Source organism: Syngnathus scovelli, chromosome 2, assembly GCF_024217435.2.
Source record: "Syngnathus scovelli strain Florida chromosome 2, RoL_Ssco_1.2, whole genome shotgun sequence".
In the NCBI taxonomy this organism is placed as follows: domain Eukaryota; kingdom Metazoa; phylum Chordata; class Actinopteri; order Syngnathiformes; family Syngnathidae; genus Syngnathus; species Syngnathus scovelli.
In genome coordinates, this window is record NC_090848.1 from 7,755,459 (window position 1) to 7,777,038 (window position 21,580).

The 21,580-nt window shown below is 41.8% G+C and overlaps 1 protein-coding gene across 1 annotated transcript; it reads right to left on the reverse strand.

Annotated features, from left to right (window-relative positions):
- Nucleotides 1-35: 35 nt before the first annotated feature.
- LOC125988863 (dynein axonemal heavy chain 12-like) lies at nt 36-20,880 on the reverse strand. Its single transcript, XM_049754551.1, has 74 exons — nt 20,757-20,880; nt 20,332-20,405; nt 20,131-20,257; nt 20,006-20,032; nt 19,738-19,927; nt 19,559-19,628; nt 19,333-19,491; nt 19,052-19,247; nt 18,737-18,925; nt 18,499-18,652; nt 18,323-18,414; nt 18,066-18,244; nt 17,850-17,985; nt 17,608-17,733; nt 17,384-17,518; nt 17,117-17,310; nt 16,780-17,023; nt 16,507-16,692; nt 16,226-16,426; nt 15,836-16,030; nt 15,642-15,763; nt 15,438-15,573; nt 15,219-15,365; nt 15,007-15,126; nt 14,699-14,855; nt 14,441-14,613; nt 14,209-14,361; nt 13,883-14,122; nt 13,478-13,723; nt 13,281-13,400; nt 13,060-13,169; nt 12,198-12,381; nt 11,978-12,118; nt 11,692-11,775; nt 11,351-11,539; nt 11,123-11,242; nt 10,817-11,005; nt 10,577-10,728; nt 10,374-10,512; nt 10,136-10,302; nt 9,796-10,051; nt 9,413-9,709; nt 9,007-9,185; nt 8,414-8,606; nt 8,156-8,317; nt 7,844-8,038; nt 7,618-7,751; nt 7,389-7,551; nt 7,044-7,124; nt 6,789-6,965; nt 6,567-6,698; nt 6,384-6,473; nt 6,158-6,298; nt 5,848-6,089; nt 5,627-5,774; nt 5,395-5,540; nt 5,002-5,216; nt 4,718-4,910; nt 4,443-4,635; nt 4,190-4,362; nt 3,939-4,079; nt 3,689-3,847; nt 3,303-3,598; nt 2,973-3,226; nt 2,744-2,884; nt 2,515-2,652; nt 2,209-2,442; nt 1,944-2,132; nt 1,752-1,855; nt 1,474-1,678; nt 1,263-1,400; nt 1,072-1,163; nt 902-969; nt 36-782 (listed from the first exon to the last, which is right to left on the reverse strand). Exons 1-74 carry the CDS (start codon nt 20,781-20,783, stop codon nt 592-594), a joined length of 11,850 nt encoding a protein of 3,949 aa, XP_049610508.1. The 5' UTR covers nt 20,784-20,880; the 3' UTR covers nt 36-591.
- Between the last annotated feature and the right edge of the window lie 700 nt (nt 20,881-21,580).

Consider the following 21,580-nt stretch of genomic DNA (forward strand, 5'->3'; position numbering starts at 1 on the left):
AGAATAGTTGGTGCAATTGTAATCAGACACCAGAATTCAGGGGATTAAAACTTTATGTCAGTGCTCTCAGGCATTGGAGGTGAAAGGTCAGATTCAAATCACAGTGAAGACACAAGATAAAAGACAAAGGTGCCAGAAGGGAGAAAAACCTCAGATCGCAATCCAATCATCTGATCATATCTGTCCCCCTCCACTCAAAAAACACTATTAAAAATGTAGCTTCCTTAGAATATGAAAAACAGCAGTCTACAGGTTTATATTTATTAAAAAAAACATACTGTAAAAACAATCTGATAAAATTTAAAGAATTAAACCGTTTCCTCATCATGATCCATCTAACAATCGTTTAGCGTGCACGCCATGGCCAGCATGAAAAACTCATAATCAAACGAATACATAATATTAGTTTTTTCTCACCGAAAATATAAAAATTTATGCCCGAGTATTGTTACAATGTTTGTCGACATGTGACACTGTTTAAAAATATGTTGGCTAATCAACCCCGATACAAAACCAAATCTAAATCACATGCACATATTATATCTTGTCCTTTTCATTGAAACAAATAATCCAAATTGGCCTGTGAAGTTCTCAGTCATCAAGCTGACAGAGTAGTGCCACGCCACGCTTGATCCAGTGCTGAGGGCGCTTGGCGGTGGGCAATAACATTGGAACGACGAAATTGGTGGAGTGTCCCGTTGTAGAGAGAGTGCCCCTCCTTTCGCTGGTCTTGTAGAGAGGAGAAAGGTAGCGACCGTCAGATTCATCTGGGATGTCTTTTGCTGCAGATAAGAAAAATAAGCAAAGAAATTATAAAAACATACAGATGAAGTAACAATTGTTAAAAAAATATTGGTGATTATTAGGGCAGTGTATTAAACACATCTAAACGTATACTCACTTGGTTTGATCCAGATAATGGGCACTGTGTCAAATAGGATTTTGGGATACTGCTCCGCTAAAATTCCACTGATGATAGACACAACACAATTATAATTTTTAGACTGCTTCTCAAATATTTGTCCTGCACTTCAAATAATTATCATGATGGTAAAAGACCCTTGTGTGTACCTTTCTCTGTCCCATCGAGCTCCATCAAGAAACAACCCATAAGTGTAGACACCATCTTCTGGAGGCGTGTCTGACTGATCAACTGCTAGAACCTGAAGGATGAAATCACACCATTACCCATTGAATTGCTCAGAGAAGTCGATTATGAGCAATTAAGACGTGACGTTTCGAAGAAAAAAAAGAATGTTGACCTCAAAATCAAAGCCCAACAAGTCAATTGGAATATTGTATTTCCTGGCGTAGTTCTGCGTAGCTCCCGTTAGAAAAGCCTGGGTGAAGAAGAATCCCGACAGCCAAAACACACTGGGCTTGCCATTATCAAACCAAACCTGCGGGCACATAGGATTCATGTGAATACCTAAGTGGACAAGACATCCTCATGTCCAGGCAATTGTCAATCACCTGCAAAAACTTGAGCCTTGCGAGAAAGTCATTAATGTAGCTGCCCAGGGGCTTGAGGCTCGGGTACGAGCGTTTGGCCCATTGCTCTGGAACCTTGCCCACCGCCAGACTATTTGCAATTCCCTCCAGCTCTGCATCCATCACCACTAAACCCTTGAGGGCCTTCAGCAGGTTCTGAAGACTAACACGGATGGTACTACAAAGCCTGACAAGAAGAAAGAGGTCAGAGGAGCTTTGTTTACATGACATCAAATTGCGTACAAAGTGTTTATCCATACGTGTTGTAGCGCTCCATTTCTTGGACAAGCACAGTGTTCATGCTCTCCTTGTAGAGTACCGGGTACTTCATAAGAGATACTTCGAGGTCAAAGTTATTTGGAATCTGGTGAGATTAAATACAATCTATAATAATTTTCCAAAGTTAACAGTTAACCATTATCACACCCACCAAATTGATATATTCATCATACCTTACTGAGGATATCATTGGCTATGTCATACAGTGCATTGTCACTCCCAGAGCTACCTCCCCCCTTTGAGCCTCCTCCCTGGGTGAGAAGCAGCGAATCAAACAGCAGCTTGGTCTGCTGTAGATCCTTTGAAATGTCCACATTTTCATGCATGCCAAAAATTTCTGGGTATTGGGTGAGTGGAAGCTCCTAGTAGGCCACAAACCTATTGTTAGGCTTTTGGAAGTCTCACAAACCATCTCATGACAGTGACATTACGCTTTACCTTGATAAATTGAAGGTAGTCATCATAGGAAGATTTGGGGGGTGTAACATAGTCACCGCTAGGTGAGAAAGGAAATGAAGGCTTATCCACAACATCCCGGTTGTAGAAGTCAGCCAACATGGTGTTCAGGAGGCGCCGATCCCAGTTGTCGGTGACGCGGCCTCCATAGTTGCACTCTCCGGTCAGGTAAGTAATGGCCTCAAAAGGCACTTCATCGTACTGATTGATAAACAACTACAGAGGAAGACAGAGGACATGCCTTACGGGGCATGCGACGGGAGCAATTCTGTGAGTGGGAGTAACTACCTGGAGCTGTCTGATGCTTATGTGAAGATCAGTCTCATTGAAGCCATACGGAATATTCCAGCCGAGTGGGCCAAACTTCCTTCTTTCCTGAACAAGTGCATGGAAGAAGCACAGGCCATACAGGAGCTTTTCCCAGACCTAAAATCCATTACAGTTAAAACGGTGTAAGAAATAAACGTATTGATACTAGAGTGTGGCCAAATCATTCAATTGGCAGCCTCAAACTCACCAGTTCTTTATTCGTGCAATTATTGAAGAAGTTTTGGTCACAAACAGGATCTGACATGTACGACTGCAGTATGTTTAATCGTAGTCCTGTTGGCGGCTCGTTTGTCATTTTGACCCCGTTCTGCAGAAGCGTCACTGGAAACTGAATTCAGAGAGGAGGCAGCTTCAAAGCACAAACTAGAAAAAAACAGAGTGCTCCACAGCTTGGCGAACATCATGTTTCACCTTACCTTGGGCGAAGGGTAGCTTGTGAGCCAAAGTCGGAAGTCTTCGTGGCATGTTGCGGGACTAAAGTCTTCGCAGATCTTCTCCAGGGTGGACATCCAGGACACAGCCAGATGACAGTTTTGCAAACACACCCAAGTCCCATTCTGCATGGCTGTACAGATCATTTTTAAAGCAATGGGTCCTTGGCCCTGCCCCAGAGAAATGGACTGGAAATTGGCCCCGCCCATGTCCTTGTCACCAGCAAACTTCAGTAAGCCTGTGGAGCGTTAATATGTCATCATCTTTGAGTGTCAGCGCTGCATGAAGTTTCAGAAGTAAATTGCAGAACCTACTAGCCATGGGATCGGCACCAGGGGAAAGCACAAATACCAGCGGGATGGTGGCGTTGGAGTCATTGTAGCTCTTGCTCAGGTCAAAGGGAGGTGGCTGAACAAAATTCTTCCCAATCTTACTTATCACATATCTGTGCACAGCTGGCACAATCTTGTCAGGCCTGAGACAGCGGACGATGATCATCTTCTGCAGTTCATTGAGTTTTTCATCCCAGGGTGCGGGCAAAGGAACACCACTAGGATCTTTGCTTTCAAAAACAGGCTTGAAAAGTTCTGGGCTTGCAATAAATGTATCTCTGTGGAATTAACACAATTAAAGTGCCAGCGTTTTTAAAAGGTTCGGTATTATTCAGAACAGTTCATAAAACGTTGGTAAATGTTCTCACTTGATTCCTTTTAAGCCAGGAAGCTCGTTGGCTCGACAAATCTCATCCCAGCTCTTCTCTTGCAGCCAGCTCGGATCAGGATTAGCAAGGGTGTTCTGCAGGCCCACACCTCCCGTCATCAAGAAGACCAGGTCGGGGTACTCAATCTCACCCTTTGCCCTGATGGGAATGCCAGTATTTGTTTTATTTACAGAAGGCAGAATGATCGGAACGAGTCACTTGTTATCCCTAAATGGTTTGTGACACTCACAGAAGTAGGTTGCAGCAGAGGATGAAGGAGAAGAGAAGTTTATCCTTCTCAAAGAGAGACCGACAGACATTGCAGAACAAGTTGTAGGTGAAGTGATCCACCAGGTACATGACCCTCTTTTCCAAGATCTTGGACTTTTTGCTGAATTAAAAACAGGAGAGGATTTTCAAAACCTCGAAATAGCATCTAAAAATATGCTGTCAATATCATCACGATACCATGAAACGAAGAACGCCGTGTGCTTTCCTCACCTGTCTTGGATGGAGTTTATATAGAGGTTGACAAACCAGGTGAGAGAGTACTGATACATTGGGTCTATGTTGGTCAGGTCAGCAATGGTGAAGAACAGGACAGACGAGTGCTTGGCAATAGATCTGTAACACTCTCGGGACTCGGCTATCATGATCTCCGTCTCCTCTGCAATCTGGAGAATTCATGGAGACTTTGGAGTCAAAGAAATCCATCACATCAACACAGACCGCTTATGTTGAACACGGTTCTTGCCTTCTGTTTCTTTGTAATCTCATTGGACATGATCTTTGCAGAGTCCAGCACCTGAATGGCACTCTCATCCTCCAAAATATTTCCTTCTGAGGACGATAGCGTCTCAAGGATCCTGTCCTCAGTTTCCTTTAGTTGCCTGTTATTTGCAGCAGATTGTAAGATGAGTGCATTTCTCTCTTCTTCAAGCTCTGGCCTGCAAAGCAAATGAAGAAGAAGGGAGCTTTTAACAAAGAGACCAAAGGATTTGAGTGGAGGTTCAATAGAATTTGTCGTACCTTTCCTTGGCAACCACAATCCCGAGCAGTTGGTCCTCTAAGCCCTCTGGGGTGATCATGAAATTGAGCAAAGACACCTTGGTGGCAAGTTCTGGTAGATAATGAGGGTTCCTCAGCTTTGTGGTGATGTAGAAGCGGAATTCGGGGGAGTACTCAACCACGCTCTCCCCCAGTTTGATACATTCCACACCACCTGAGTGGATTAAGAATGACAGCAATGATGGTTTTTACATCGTTTTCAATGTCAGGTGGCCCTTTTGCATCTGGGCCCCAATTTGTTTTACTTTGTTTGAAGGTTTGTTTGAGGAGAAGCGGTTCCAGGGAAGGGTCCAACTCTTCTCCTACATTTTCAAGCAGTAAGGGGCTTCCAAACTGAATACAGTTTTCCAAAGTTCTCATGTAGTCATCATCTGTTAATTTGATAATCTGCAATTTGTTGTCTTTCTCTGAATTCTTCACCCACTTGTTGGCCTGACCCTGAGGGTCAATCATCAGAGGCCTGAAAGTGCAGGGACACATGAGGACAGTCCTGAGACTGAATGTTAACATGTTTCACAACACCAAGATGGCAGAGGAAGAATATTTGGAGTTGTTACTGCTTTTCCTTCTGAGTGGCTTTGTAATTGACTCAAGCATATCAACCATTGCATGACCATAGTTTGCATAACACTTCTCACCATCGACGTGAGTTACTCGTTATGACACCGTTATCAATCGAGAAAGAGTCCGTGGGAAGACCGGCGATATTCCACGCCCTAATCTGAATGGGATCTCCCAGGGTCTTACTCAGAGAGAAGTCATCTGATGATGGAATGTTCTTAGTCTATAGAAAATACATAATGACAACATATGTGCATGTTAGAAATGAAAGTAAAAGACTTTGTCAATAAAAATAATTAGAAGACTTACTTGACACAATTTGATCCATTGACTGATGCAGTCCTGTCTGAAGCTGGCGGTGAAAGCGCCCAGGTAGGCCATGACACCAGCAGAGATAAGAACATCCCCGGTTAGGTTGTCATATACGCTCTGCAGATCTTCAGCAGCCTTGGACCATCTGAGGAAAAACACGTTCACTTAGTGGCAAATTTTCATCTTTGAAATTCTTCTCATAAAAACAAGCGTTATACCTTGTTTTCTCACCACCCAGACCACCGATGAGTTTCTCAGCTCTCTCCAGCTTCTGTTGACACAAATCCCTCTGGGCTTCTAGCTTGGCCTTCTCCTCAGTCTTCTCGGCAGATATTCTCTGCAGGTCAGCTAAACGGTCCATAACCTCCTTGAGTTGGGCTCTCTTCTCTGATAGTGTGGCCATGGCAGAAGCCAGAGTGGCCTGAGCCTCTGCTTGCTTGGCCTTTTTGGGAGCCACAATCTAAAAGCACAGAGGTAAGTATCCAAAGACACAAAAAGTGCATTTACTTTTAAGAAGCCAAATCCCACCTTCACCACTCTGTCATAGGACTCCATTGCTTTGATCCACTTGCAAAGGCCCTCTGCTGCTGAGGACGCTTTTGCCACCTTAGCAGGGCTGAAGTCAGGATTTGTCATGTAGGTCGCGCGGATAATTTTCATGGATTCCTCCTGTACAAAAGAAAGGGGAGAGATATATTGAAGTGTTTTTCTTGTTAATGCATTGAGAGTCACAATTTACCGTATAATCACTCACAGGAATATTGTCTTTGTCGTATTCTTTCAGCTCCTTTAAAAAGTTCATGTCGCCTAAGAGTTTCTTACTTGGACCCCAGTAGTCCAAAATCTTGGAAATTAAGAAAAGGTAAAACAAATGTCATGTTTCCATGCAAATGCTGTTTATATTTTTAAATATTGGCAATCTTTTAAAATGGTAAACCTTTTTTCCGGAACCAGCAGGATCTGCCACCTTATCTGGAGCCAATCCTTTCATCACACATACAGCTGACATCACCAGCTTTACTCCAGCGGGGGGATTTTTCATGGATTTGACAACTGTAATGTCAGCAGGCTGCAAACAAGAAGGGAACTGAAGATCAGCCATACAATCTTAAAAGGTTACGTGCAAGGCTAATGTTAGCTTAGTAAGGAGTTTTGTCACCTTTAAGGTGTTCAAAGCTGAGGTTGCTTCCTCCAGGGCAGGAATGGCCTCAGCCAATTCACTATCACATTCATCTTTCAGAGCTTGAGCCTCAGCAGCTTGAATAGCCGTGGCCTCTTCTTCAATACCCACAAGTTTACTTGTAGCTTCCACTTCCACAGACTCCACTGCGATCACCTAGAGGTAATCATGGTAGACTATGCAATTTTGTAATTTTTTTCATATAAAACTTGTAGTGTTGCTTAGTGTTGCTACCTTCATCATTTTTTCATTTTCTATCTGTGCCAATTCCAGTTTGGGCTGCAACTCTACCAGCTCTAGTTTCATCTCACCAACCTTAAGTGACATACATCAGGGAACGTTTGTAGACAAATTCAGTCTTGCCCTCACCCATCCGGCATAAAACTAAACAAGTCACTCTTTTGTCATCTTTCTATTCCTGACAATTTATAGCTTTGAACAAAATTCTATTAATTTACATAATTTTACTTTTACTTGATATTTTGGAATAAAAAAAAGTCTCCAGTAAAGCAAGTTTGAAAGCATGACATATTTGAAATGGAGAAAAACAATCTAATCCAACTTGAACACACTATATACCTGAGATTCAGCAAAGGCCAGTTTTTCCAGACCATTAGTGTATCTTCTCTTTGCCTTCATGACAGCATCTCTCTTCTTCGTCAGCAGCTGACTAAAAGCTGCCATGAGCTCCAAATAGGATGTGGGTGTCACATAATTATGGCGCCCTAGCTCAGTGAGGAATCTGCAAAGAAAACATAAGTGTAAAACACAAGTACTCTTACTTTTAGTTTGGTTTAGTGAGTCACACCTCGCTGAAAGTTGGCTTGCAGAGGTGTGAAATGTTTTGCATATAGGTACGACCTCCTTCCTCTCCCTTTCTTTCATGTCCAGCGGCTGCAGAAAAGAGTTGGCTACCCGCTCAAGGGCCTCCTCGGGCCATGGCTGTCAGGTCCAGATAAAAATGTTTTTAAACACAAGCATGCAACTCCATATTTCATCAGTAAAAACTCAAATTGATTCTGTAGTTTTCGTACCTGAAACCAGTTAATGGTGCAACAGTTAATAAGAGATGGAAACTGGCGCAGACGATTGCGAAAGGCTTCACCAATAGGACTAAAAGCCACAACAATGTGCAGGTTTTGCTTGCAGCGTGCCACAAAGTAGTTGAACAGAGTTAAAGAGCTCAACTCCACACTCTTATTCTTCGCTTGGGCAATGGGACGTACTGTCTGGAAATGGGTCGAGAAAGAGATTGTTCATATGTTGTGCAGGGTCGATGATATTAAACTTGTAATTGTGATGGTCTGACTAGGCTATTAGGCACAATGCACAACTTGATGTCATACCTCAATGATATCCTGTTTCTCATCCATAGGAAACATGTTGGGAACCTCTCCTGTGTTCAGGACACTGTTAACATCTTCAAGAAAAGCCTCATCTTTGATCTGAGCATCAGTGAGCAAAAAAACGATCCTTTGACCTTTCACCCCTGCATCCCTGAGCAGCTTCTGTAATGTCATGTTAAAGGTTAGTGTTGACATCACACTCAGACAACGGATGTCATAACACTTATGATGCATGGAGATAACAAGCACAACACTGACCTTGAGGTCATCTCTCCACTCAACCATGCCATAGCTCTTTGAGATCTCAGGCTGGAAAAGGCTCATCTGGGCGATGAACGTGGCCAAACGAGTGATGGACTGGCGCCCACTGCCTCCCACTCCTACGAGGAGAGCATGTCCTCCTGGTTGCTTCAACACACGGCTTATACGGGATAGGTGCTCCAAGACATAGCTAGATTAGACAAAATTTGTTAGATATTCATTGATATTTTTGTATTAATGGTATTAGGGGTGCATTAAAAGCAAAGTTTGTCTTAAAAGAGCCATATCATGCTAAATTTACTTTTTGGAGCCTTCAGTTAAAATGCTAATTCCTAACCGAGATGACCACCAGAGTGTTTTTTTTCTATTCACTCTTCTTGAAGCATTCTTGCTCATTCCTCCTTTCTGTCATATTATGCTAAAGGTAATATCTAATCATATATATGTATATATTGTGAAAAGCTTAAAATAGCATGACACAGCTCCTTTAAGAGAAACTAACATTAAAAACAAACTAAAAGAATCTGTTTTAAAACAATATTCTGTACATTCTTGGATTTTTTTAAGCGAGTAATGTCATTGTGATTTACCGGAAGATGACGAGATACATGCGGCTTTTGTTCATCTGGTTGTATTCAACCATACATGCCTCCACTACCTCAGCAAAGCTTTCTACTGAGGGCACCTCAGCATATAAGCGTTCCTCAGGCTCGAGGTCAGGGTTCATGTAGTCGCCAAACAGTAGATTTTGCAGGTCTTGCTCGACCAACTAACAAATAAGAACATACCAAATCAAAATTACAGACAATCTTGCGTTTCATTTTTAAAAGCATCACAAATTCTTATCCCATGCGTCAAAAATTAATATCCATCCATCCATCCAATATCTGTACCACTTGTCCCCACGGGGATCGCAGGCGTGCTGGAGCCGATCCCAGCTGTCATCAGGCAGTAGTCACAATGAGAACAGAAAGAAATAAAAGCAAGCCAACGTACGAGCCTGCCTTGTTTGAGGTGATCAAACACCAGGTTGAAGCCTTCATTGAAGTGATCTTTGAGGATTTTGGTCATCAGCTGATAGAACCAAGCTCGATCCTTGTCATCCACCAGACGGTCATAAAAGACGCGAAAGACCTCGTGGACAAACAGTCGGATCATAGTGCGCTTGTTCTCCAGAGACTTGCTCTTCACAAGCAGGCACCCTTGTATAACACGTGAGAAGTCCCGCAGATTAAAAGTGTAATGAGACTTAGCTGGTGTCGGAAGCAAGTTCTCCATGGCTTGCTTGTAGACCTTTGGAAAGACATTTGGGAAACTCAAGTATGGGAAAGATAAGGCTTTGCTGATAGGAATGTGTTGGTCCAATTCGGAGAACTCACTTCCATGGTTGCTGTCACCGTTTGGCTCCCCACAGTGAAATATTCCGGTGGAAATTCATTGTTCTTTAGATAGAACGCAACCATAGAGGAGAAGATGCGAACCATGGTCTCATCGCTGAAAGAATTGATGCTAAAAATGTTGAAGTGGCGCAGGAAGCGAGATGTCACAGCATTCCTGCCGCCACCAGGAGGACCCATGGCTGTAAGGATCTGAATGTCGACTAATTTGATGCCAGAAGTATCCTTCAGGTCATACCTGTCAAAAAACAATGGAATGTTCCAACGGTGTTTTCTATCCTCTTACATTCAATGTCCTTCGTAAGGTGGCAACGGCTCGCACCACTTTTTGTGATCCAAAAACTGTCGAAAAAGCTCCACAGGCGGCTGAGCTCCAAACTGTTCCAGCGCTGGCATATTCACATCATCTACGAATATGAGATATTTCTTTCCCATAGGAGGGCCAAACACACCTTTCCTTCTCTTATCTAATTTGGCCATGATAATGTTCTGGAAAAGACCACGAGTAAACAATCCAAGTTGTAAAAACATTCATTTTCGTCATAGTCGTTCCAATTTACCTGTGTTTGGTTGGCAGTGGTGCGGGCTGAAAAATTGATTGCGAGGGGTAAAAAGAGGTCTTTGTCCAGACCGTTCATCAACTTCTCCATGACATACACTGACTTTCCAGTGCCAGTAGGGCCAGCCAAGAGCAGAGGCCTGAGCAAAGAAAGTCGTTCACACAAAGTCATACCATTCAAATGTCCGTGAGCAGATAACATACATTCCATAGGTGATGCAAATGTCCATTAGGAAGGTGTAACGAACTGAGTCAATGGTCGGAACAATGATGTCCTGCACTTTGGTGGTTTTGTCTCCGAGGGTGACGTTTTTGATGGTATCATTCCAGTGAACCCATTTGCCTCTTCCTTTAAACTGAACAAGATATTACTTAGATTTGACTGCAAAAGACAGATTCAAAAGTAAAAGACAAAGGGTTCTGCTTAATGTTATTCAGCAGTACCTCGTAGAAATAGTCATACACAAGGCCTTTCTCATCCACTGGGCACTCCCATTTGCCAATAATATCAGGAACTGGATGATCTGCCAACTTCCCAGCCACTATATCCCGAATGAACTCACTAAACATCTCTCTGCTTTTTGAATCACAACTGCCACCCACAGACCACACCAGGGAGAAAGAAAAGGCTGCCTGCAATACCAAAAGAGAAAACTATTGAACAAAAGTAAAATAAAATGCATGGAGAGAAAATATGATATTTGGGGCAGTTTTTTAAATACTATTGTGACAATTTATAAATATTTGTACCAAGATCCAGGTTCGAATAGTTTTATCATTTGTCTCCGTCTCTAGTGGTTCAAGTAGCAGCATTTCAAAGAGTCTACATAAGGACACAGAATTGTTCCAGTTGGTTGTGGGCACAACTTCCTGTCAACAAGAAAGTAATGAAAACATTTATGTTTCTTCTGAATTGTTGAAAACCACTTTGACCTTTGTCTTTGCATCTCGGTGAATCCAGGTTGTTGTAATACTTACTCTGCAGTGTTTACGCACCATCCTGAAGGAAGGTGGCAGAAGCCAGTGAAAGAGTTCTAGCAGCAGATTGTTATTTTCAGGAGTCTTCAGAACTTCAGGAAGTGTGTTCATCCAGGAGAGCACTAAAGGCTCCCAGCCCAATTGGGAAGGTTCCATGTAGATCATACCACATCGACTGACTGTGGCAGGCTGCAATGGGAAAGATGTTTCTTTGCATTATTTCAACGCTTGCCTTCATTACATCAGACTTGGAATTGAGTGCCAAAGCTCATCCAATAGTTCAAGTTGTGGCAACATTATTTGAAACTTATTTTCAAGTTATTGAGTAACTCCAAACTTACAGAGGCCTGTGAGAGATCCATTGCTTCAAAAATTAGACTCATCTGATTGGACATCTGGATAATTTCTCCACTCATCAGACATAGCTGTGGTGTGAAAACAAACAATGGAGATGGTAGTAACAAACTATGATGAACCCAAAAGTCTGTAGACAGTGTAGTGGCGTTGCGTCATATCTGCTGTACATGTAGCTGTGTGAGACTACTTTTTCAACAAATCCTGCACACTTGGATTGACTCGTGTCCATACGACATACTATCTATTTTATGTGTATAATAAATACTGTACCTTTTTGTTGTCATCCAGCACAGTGTTCATACTTTCGATCCACAATGTATCTATGGGACCGTCAAATACTACCCATTTACGGTCTGGGGTTTCGGCCGATGCATATTCACGAAATGTGTTGGCCACAATACCATCTGTCCACTAATAAAACAAAGGAAAATAAAAGATACAAGAGGAATAAGATTATTGAGCTTTAAAAATATAGAACAAAGGTCCGAACCTCATGAGAAACAAGATCAAACTGTCCAAAGAGCTGTCCCATGGTGATTGCCTTTGGGTTCAACGTCCTGAAAATGACCTTTTCTTCCTCTCCGTACCCTTTTTCATTCATCAGAATTAGTGTGTCTGCTAGAACATGGAGCACTTTGGTCTTCCCAGAAAATGACTCTCCTACTAGCATGAACCTGAAGCAGAAATGTTGTACCTGCAATGCCATATTGTAGTAGCAGTAGTAGTAGTACTAGTAGGATAGCAAGGCGAAAAAAAGAAAAAAAAATGAAAGAAAAAACATAATAAAAGATATAAAATGGTAGATATCACAATTTATACAACGTATGGCCACCAATGCACTCTAACCTCTAAACCGCTAACAAATTTTGACTGGGCTGAACAGGATTTCTATTATACAGTATGATTGTTGGACCTCCAGGCAATAGCTGAAGCTAAAAATAATCTGTCATAGTAGCTCATTAAAGTGTGCCTCTGCCGCTCCCTCACCAAGGTCTTATTTTTGATGGGTAATTGTATCAAAAGCCTTAGCTGCATCAATAAATATGAAAGATTAAATTAAACTTGTGCACTTGGATAAAATCTCTTCGAGGTCATAGACCAATCAGGTTAGTCAAAGGGAAAAACATTTCCAATTTTGCCAACAGGATTCTCTCAAGTTCTTTAGACGAGATACTGGCTCAAGCAATTGGTCGATAAATATACATACTTCAATTTTCCAGCCTTCTCTTTAAGTACGGGCACAAAAAGCACATACCTAATATAGTCGATCCAAGTTGTGGGAAATGCAATACTAAAATATGAAAAAAAAACAGCGTCCAAATGAGGCAACCTGGAATTTAAAAGTAACATACCCATGCCGGACTATCATCATCTCATATGTCTGGATCATCTTTTCGATGAAGATCTGTGTTGACTGCACATTGTGCTTTTCACAGCACTCGATTGCAGCTTCCAGAAATAACTGGCGAAGACATTGCGTGTAATACACAACATATACTGTATATACAATTCAGCATGAATCTGCATGCAAACATATATTTGAGACAATACATATGACACTGGCACATCTTACCTCATAGTCAGCCTCCGGGAGGGTGATGCCAGGGAACAAATCGCTGGTGATGCCATTGAACAGTGGAATATCATGGGAAAGAAACTTGGGCTCGTTAACATCTTTAATAGACCTCAGAAGCTAGAAATGAACAGGGAACAGTTATCAATAAACAGAAGACAAGGAGTTTGGGAAAATATTAAGCTCATCACAAGTACCAGTATGTCCTCATTCTCATCGGGATACTTGAGCTTGAGGTTTCCTGCAGCCACAAGTACAGCTTTGACAGCTCTCATGCCATAATCGTAATGGAACTGAGAGGAGAGCTGCTCTGAACAGAGCCTGTAAGTCATCGCAATCTTGATTGACAGAGGCTTGGCATTGAGGAATCCATATGAATAGAGGGAGATCTCTGCTATCAGAGCATAGTTGGGGACCATCATGGTCACTGTTCGAAACAACACCTGAGGAAGATAAAAGGCTGCCGTCGGGTTGAGCTAAAAAAAAAACTTGAGTTATGATCAAATAATGTTGATTAATTTTGGATGCTACTAACTCCAAATGCACATTTTCAGATAAAAGGTTTGTGATAAAAGAGCCCGTAAATGATTAAGTTATAAGACCTTGAGGTTGTCTGGAAGTTCGGAGCGCCCGGCGTAACCGGGATTCATTGTGATGGACACAAAACAGTTGGGGTTGAGTTTAAGCATGGTTCCTTCAAAGTCAAAGTACTCCAAATCCAGCTCAATAGCGCGCTGGATGCAGAGGACTTGCTGGGCCACGACAGACAAGACCTCAAGCTCGATACGGTTGAATTCGTCAAAGCAAGCCCACGCTCCAGAAGAAGCCAATCCTTTAAAAAACTGAGAAAAAAAATGCAGCAGAATACAAAGAGCTTTGTTAGAACCAGAAATCACAATCAGAGCAGACCTTTATCGTCTAATATTACTTTGCCCATAGCAAGATAATCCAGTCCATCGGAACAGTTGAAGACCACACATTGCACAGCTAACGCTTTGGCCAGATCCTTGGTGGTTTCTGTCTTTCCAGTTCCAGCTGGACCCTCAGGTGCCCCACCCAAATGGAGGTAAAATGCGCCAATCTACAAAATAAATTATTTCATACTGAAATCAAATAAAATTAATACTGATACCCATGCCTAACCACTGTGCTATTTGTACCAGAGTTCTGTAGCATCTGTCAGTCAGTGGGGTGATGACTAGACGAAAAGAGTTCCCCAGGTACTCATACGCATACTTTACATCACAATTTATAATGCGAACTCGAACATTGTCGTTGCTCCAGTAGTAACGTAGCTGGGCTAGCCATTTAAAATCATTTTCACTTGAAACACCTATAAAATACAAATAGAGTAAATACACAATTTCAAATAAATAGAATAACAGCAAAATGAATGTAGTCTTTGTGCCATGCGGTACCATGCTCAATTAGCTCCATAACTACATCCCTGGCATGGACATCAATGGTCACCAGAGCTCCCAAAGTAATCCGTGTTTGCTTGGGTAGTTTCCCTCTCACCAGCCCCACAATGTCGGCCAGCTGTTTCTGGAGTGCTTGGTAGTAGTTTTTAACACCCTGTTGAGGCCATGAAAGTTATAAATTTAATTAGAGTTTAGTTTTTCAGTAGAATGAAGTGTCACATAAGGCGAAAAGAGCTGTGTAAAGACAGTTGCGGGACACACTGTTCCCTTTATTCATTTTCAGTATACTTCAGACTAAATCTTACTTCAACCCCTCCCCTGATGGCTTCATGCACCTCCAAGGTCCAGAACATTTGTGAGGTACATATCACCACTTGCCCAGGCCACTCCTTTACCCACTGGTTCCTTGGGGTTTCAGCATAGGCCTGTCAAAACAATCATTTTAGGTAATACTTGCAGTATTACTAATCACCAATAATAAATTGAAACATAAGCTATTTCAGTTCCGCTTACTTACCGTTCTTGAGCGATCCACTACATCTCTAACACTGCGAATCATTAAGTCTTCGACCTGTACCAACCACTTCTCTACTGCTCCTTGGGCCTCGGCTGTAGATATTAGTGCAATGATGGCAACACGCTCCCCTTCACTGCTGTACATGGCCTAAGTTAAAAAGAAAAACAGTCAGCATCAGAGCAACCAAATGTACTGTTGCCATGCATCAAGTGCACTTACCTGGATATCGAGATTTGGTAGGAAGTCTAGCTTGGCAATGCCCTCAAAGCACTTCCTCAGGTGGGGCTGCACACGCAGTGGATCTTTGGTCTCAGAAAGAATTTCCAGCATTTCATCATTGGACAAAAAGAAGAACCTGGGTGATAAACGGCATTATTAACATTTGGCAGTGGATTATGAGAAAAACAATATCTCACTGCACACCTTGGGAAAAAGAGACGCTTTTTCTCCAGATAGTCATTCAGTCCCTTCATGATGGTGTCCAAATGGGCGTTGGACTCTATTAGTTTCTCGAGTAGGCCAGGCATTGAGGTTGCCTCCAGAATCTGGTAGAAGACAATTTAATAATCACTGTAATCTATTGACAGGATACAGTGATAACACGTGTCTTCAGCTACCTTTGAATCCTTCACACAGTGCCTCATGACCTCCTTCCAGTTTTTGTCAACGATTTGGAAGAGTCGCCCTTCTTCAGGAATCTGCTGCATGATGTCGGCAGAACAGAATATGGGCTCAAGGTAGAGCCATTGTGCCTGCACCTTGAGCCACTCATCAATGGTTTCCTGGATACGAAGGAGACGCTCCTCCCAAACCTAATCACCAAACAGAGAGCAAGATCTGAGGTAAAAGACCTTCACTATAATGCTGTGAGCCAAATGAATGATTTACCGTAAATTTCGGGCTATAAGCCGCACCGGACTATAAGCCGCACCAGCTAAAATTCTTGATTTTTTTTTGTTTTATACTTATATAAGCCATCATCATACTAATGTAAACCTGAAACTAACCATTATCTCTTTTTCAAGGGGCTTTATAAACGGTGAGTTCTTCATTGTCTGAGTTTTCACAATTTGATCATCTAGCAATGCCTGAATGTCATCCAAAGCAGTTAGGATGGACACGCCAGTGTCTCTGTAAGGTTGATGATGGAGAGAAATATCATCCCAAACAGTAAGCATGTTTTTCATGGCTTTCTCCATGGAAAACTCCTGTAACATGCCGATAGGAGGATGTATTAGTTCACCTCTTACTTTTTCTCTCTGAAATATAAGACTGCAGTCACACTTACTTTACTTGCAGCAGCACTGATTGACTCAAACTCATCAATGTAAGGATGTAGGTCTTGTTTGAGAACTTTGCGTAGTGTTGTACCAGCGTCAGGAGTGAGATCATACCCAACGATTTCTGACATCAGCTTCCAGTGGCGATCTCTGATGCCTGGATTACACAGGACAATCAGTAAAGGTGTCTGTTCCTATCAATATGAAACACAATAGTTCAGAGTTATCAAAATTGACCACGGAATCTCACTGCATCACTTTTCAGAGTTAAAGTAGCCTACCTTGAATTCTTTGACCTGCTCTAGTACAGTGGAGCACAAGACGATTGTAGGACTCTCCGCTTTGGCTTCTTCTTCACCACGCCGTCGTCTGGTTGTTCCAGTACTTATCTTCTTAGTAGCCTGTTCACTTTTGCTTTTTTTCTGCTGAAAATACTTGAGTGTCTTGAAGATCTCCCTGTAGAACTCATCCACTTTGATTTCCATTCCTTCCCCATCGAGTTCCAGGAAAGAACCATCCATCCAACTGTTCACAGAGAAGATATTAGAAAGCTTCAATGGGATAGTTGTGATGACATAACAAAACAAAACAAAAAAAATCATAAAAAGAATTTCAAACCTGCTCTCTGTGCGCTGCCACCTCAGTATAAACGAAAACAATTTCTGATATGGCTCGATATTCTGTCGGATGAGCTCAACTTCTGGGTAACTCGACTGGTCAGCCTCATGAAAGGTTTCATCTTTGTGTATGTCTTCAATAGACTCCTCGGCCTCCTGGAGAAGGGTCTGAACTGTCTTGACATCTACCATATACTGTAGAAAAGAGAAATAAAAGGGTTTAAATCTAGTAGAATGGTTCTCTGGGATCACAAACGCTTCACAGTACCTGCTGCATCATATCAAGCTCAGAGCAGTGAGGGAACTCGTCAACCCTTCGTTGTAACTTGGCCAGATGAACCGTGACCCTTTCTCGTTTAGCAAACATTTCTTGCTCCCCTTTCGCTTTTGCCTCCTGGAAAACCTAAAAACACATATATCCATCCCATTATCATATTTGAAAAGAAAACTTAAAACATACAAATGTTAATACAGATCAGACAAGAGCATTACCTCATCGCTGAGTTCAAACACCTCTAAGATTTTCAAAGGCCACATAAAGACAGTTGAATTTAGTTCAAGATCTTCTGGTTCAAATATGTGGACGTCGAGAAGGTAGCTCAGTCTGCTGTAGGCTTTCTGACGAAACAAACCAGCAAAAGCATTCGGAACTCTAAATGAATGAATCATGCCGCTTTTGTAGACGTAAAAATAATTATGTAACAACAACAAATAGGTACATCTGTAAATTGTACCTTTATCCTTTCATGAAGAAGTGCAATGCCCGTTTTCTTAGTTGTTTCAATGTATGCAATCATCTTTGCCATGTCATCTGTAGTCTCTGGTACATTCAAAGCAGTTTCTCGGATGGTTTCAAAATCGGAGATGATCCTTTCAGCCGAAAATAAAAATAATTTCATGCAGTTAAGGAGCAGAGTGTAGGGACACATTTTAACAAGAATGAGACTCACTGTATATTCTGCTGAATGTGTTTAGCTTTCATGTTGTTGATGAGTATTTCAGCACATGTTTTGGCTTTTTGGGACAGTCCCTGGTTGAGATCCTCACAATACAATTGGACCATTGGAAAGTGCACCTTTGGAGGAAGGTTCCCAAGCTTCCTTGACAAGACACGGAACTCTTCCACTAGCTGGGAAGCACAATTTAGATCACGGACTGACATTCATCAGGAAGGAGTGGAAGGAGTTTTCAATTTGCGAATCCTCACCTCAATATATTCAGCAAACGAGTGAGTTTCTTCCACAAAAGTCTCAACTCGTGTCTGAGCGGTTCCATTGACTAACCAGTCATAGTTGTCCACTACAAGATAAATGCACGTTAGAAACACAAGATATAAAATAACTGGGTGGATGATGAAATGATTTACGATTATGTTTTCATCACCATAATTCTGAAAGTATTGGTCAGGTCCTTCTAGATTTTTGCGCACAGTTGTGCTGACAGTAAATTGAGCCCAAGCGAATGTGTGATCAGGGGCCTTGGCATCCACAAACGCAGATGTGGATTCTGACAACCACGACTGAACCGTCTGCACTTTCTGTGGAGTGATGTAAATACATTTCAATATGCAGATTAGGACGGGTGGACTTGGCACAACAAGAGCGATTCCGAGTGAGCTCACCTGCAGTGTGTTTGTAATGGCATTAAGAATTTCGAAAATATCGTCTTCAAGTTCCTGCAAGGTGGGGTATATTCCCATTTTCTCCTCATTAAATGTCAGGGACATATGAAAAATGGGTAAGAAGTGGTAGTTGTCTGGATGAAATGGGTACACGAAGCCCTCCACGCTTCTCTGAATAAGCGATTTCAGCTGGGAAATGGGAAAGGACAAAAAGAAATTTGAGAAAGCGTGCAAACCCTGTCAATGAACCAATCTGTGGAAAACAAAAGTCAAAGACAAGCCAATGTTGGATTATGTATGACGGCAGGACTCCACCTGATTAGAGATAAGGGTGCGCGCGCAATCAAAGAAGGCATCCATGACATCTTCTTTTACTGAGCCCAGTGTTTTTGAACTTGTTAATAAATTGATGACTTTCGGGAACCAGTTTTTCATGATTTGTTCCTCTGCTGTCTCACATTGGACAGCCAGCTCTTTATGCAACTCCTTGCTATCCACAGGTCCCAAAGCCCTGAAGAACAAAGACGCGCAGCTTTGCTCAACAGCACGGCCAAATTGCTTCTTTGACGTTCTTTGCATTCGGGCCGTTTGCATACCTATACCCAGTGAGATTCACCAAGGTCATTGAAGAAAAGGTCGCATATCCAATTTCCAAAATAACTTGCATTACGGGATGTACAATGTGCAAATTCACTTTCATCAAGTTCCGGTTGGTGACAAAGCTCTTGCGTCGTGATTGGGAATATTCGAGAATGCTACAAAACAGAAAATTGTTTTGCAAACAAACTCCATAGAAATCATATGTGGCCATAAAACACTCACTCAAGTGGGAGAGATGTCTGCTTTTCCGGAGGAGGTATTTCACATTCTGGATCCTTCAAGAACGTGTCCACTTAAATGAAGACATGCCTTGTTGTCAGAAAGTGCACACACACAAGTGCACACACACACACACACACACACACACACACACACACACACACACTGCTAATTTTCAATACCTGTGTGTTTGATGATAACATCGTAGAAATTGTCGCTGACTTCCGTGAGGAGCTGGTGCAAGAGTTTGTTTTTCTGAGGGCTGTCTTTTAGTTGAGGAGGGAGTCGACAATCCATGGAGTCCAACCACTCCTGTGGGATTGGAATGACTGGGCGGCTTTCTACACACTGCTTCAAGAATATGTAATTCATCTGCACACAAGGAAATAGGTGGCTCAGCTTTTTCAAATGAACACACGACTGGAAATTGCTTTCAAAAAGTAAACTCACTCTGTGCTTCCGAGCGTCACTTTGCATCTGTAATGCAAATGTTGAATTACAATGTTATATTTCATTTTCATTTCTTGTACTACTGTCTTACTACTGTTTTATTACTGTCGGGAGCTACAGCTTACACTTGGAGGGAATTGAGGGTCTGGTGATGGGCTGTGCACAAGTCTCCCCTTCTCTTTGTTCTGTTTGTAAGCCTCCACTGCTTGGGACACGGCCATGGCGGTGGCACTTTGTAGGAAGCCGATTGGCCTGCAATTAGATTGACAGTCGGCAAGGATTGCTACAGATATAACTGAATACTGACGATTGAGGTGAATACGTACATTGGTAAATGGAGTCGCTGTTGTTGCACTTTCCTCCATCGTTGCACCATAATTTGATTGTGAGATGTCGGTTGCTTATTGACATGGATGTACAGTTACATTGTCGTAATTTAAGCAAATGTCATGACATAGGTGTACTTTATTTTCCCTAACAGTATGGACCTGCTCATTTTATTAGATGACAAAACCTAAGCTACTCTTTGGCTTGCACTACCGATAAGAGACGCTACAGTAAAAATGTCACGATTATTTAATCTCTCCACAGTCCATACTTGCACGACAGTTTACTGATATTATCTGAAAGTGTTCCAGTGTCGTCTGCAAAAGTAACATGTATGCCACAGTGGGCCAGATTAACCTGATATTTGCAAGCAAATGATCAAACAATTAACATTGTCATTGGGGGAAAAATTAAACAAACTCACCACTGAATCAGGCTCCTCCGTGTCCATCTTTCTGGTTTTCCGTTTGTATGCATATATATCATGCAGAATGCACGGACACACTTAAGTCTAAACTTGATTGGAGCAGCGCAACGCAACTGATGACGGTTATGTTTACAAAATATTTTCGAGTGAACGTGACGAATTTACGTCTGTAAAAAGATACGCAACATGCACTCGTTGGTGACGTCACACGGGTACCTCGACGTCTTCTCCAATATGTAAGAATAATAAATATAGTACAACTGTATTATAGGACGGTATTGCTAAGTGCCTTTTCTTACTTGATAACCTTAGTTAATGGAGTGTTTTTATGTTGTTTTGTTTTGATCATGCGGAAACCGCAGTCAGAATTTTTCCTGTCATAATACGAACAACTGAATAAATAAGGGAGACAACTGGGTACTCATTTGAGTGAGCGTGAGTGCGCGACATTATAAAAAAACGTGTATTGTATTTCAATTTGGCAGTAAATTAAACAAATAAATAAACAAACAAACCAATAAACGATTAAATAAATAAATAAATGAATAAATGAATTAAAAAATTAAATAAATAAATAAATAAGTAAATAAATAAATAAATAAATAAATGCGTCTGTATTTTACATTTACTTTAGTGAATAAATTAAATCAGCTCCTCTATCGGAGTACGAAACTTATATATCTTGTTGGTGCAGGTAGTATAAGTGCAGCAAGTAACCGCTGGTCTCATTTTCCCCAGCAGATGGAGTCCTTCGTCTGTGTCATCACATAAAGGTAAAGGTCAAGACCCAATGCTCCTCTAAGAAAAAAAAAGCGCTCAGG

Excerpts from the sequence above, each read along its gene's own strand:
- LOC125988863 (XM_049754551.1), bottom strand. The coding sequence starts at position 20,783 with ATGGACACGGAGGAGCCTGATTCAGTG. Across the intron at positions 9,186-9,412 it reads ACCTCAAACAAGGCAGGCTC|TTGGTCGAGCAAGACCTGCA; the intron begins GTACGTTGGCTT and ends CTTATTTGTTAG. Across the intron at positions 2,653-2,743 it reads ATTGCACGAATAAAGAACTG|GTCTGGGAAAAGCTCCTGTA; the intron begins GTGAGTTTGAGG and ends AATGGATTTTAG.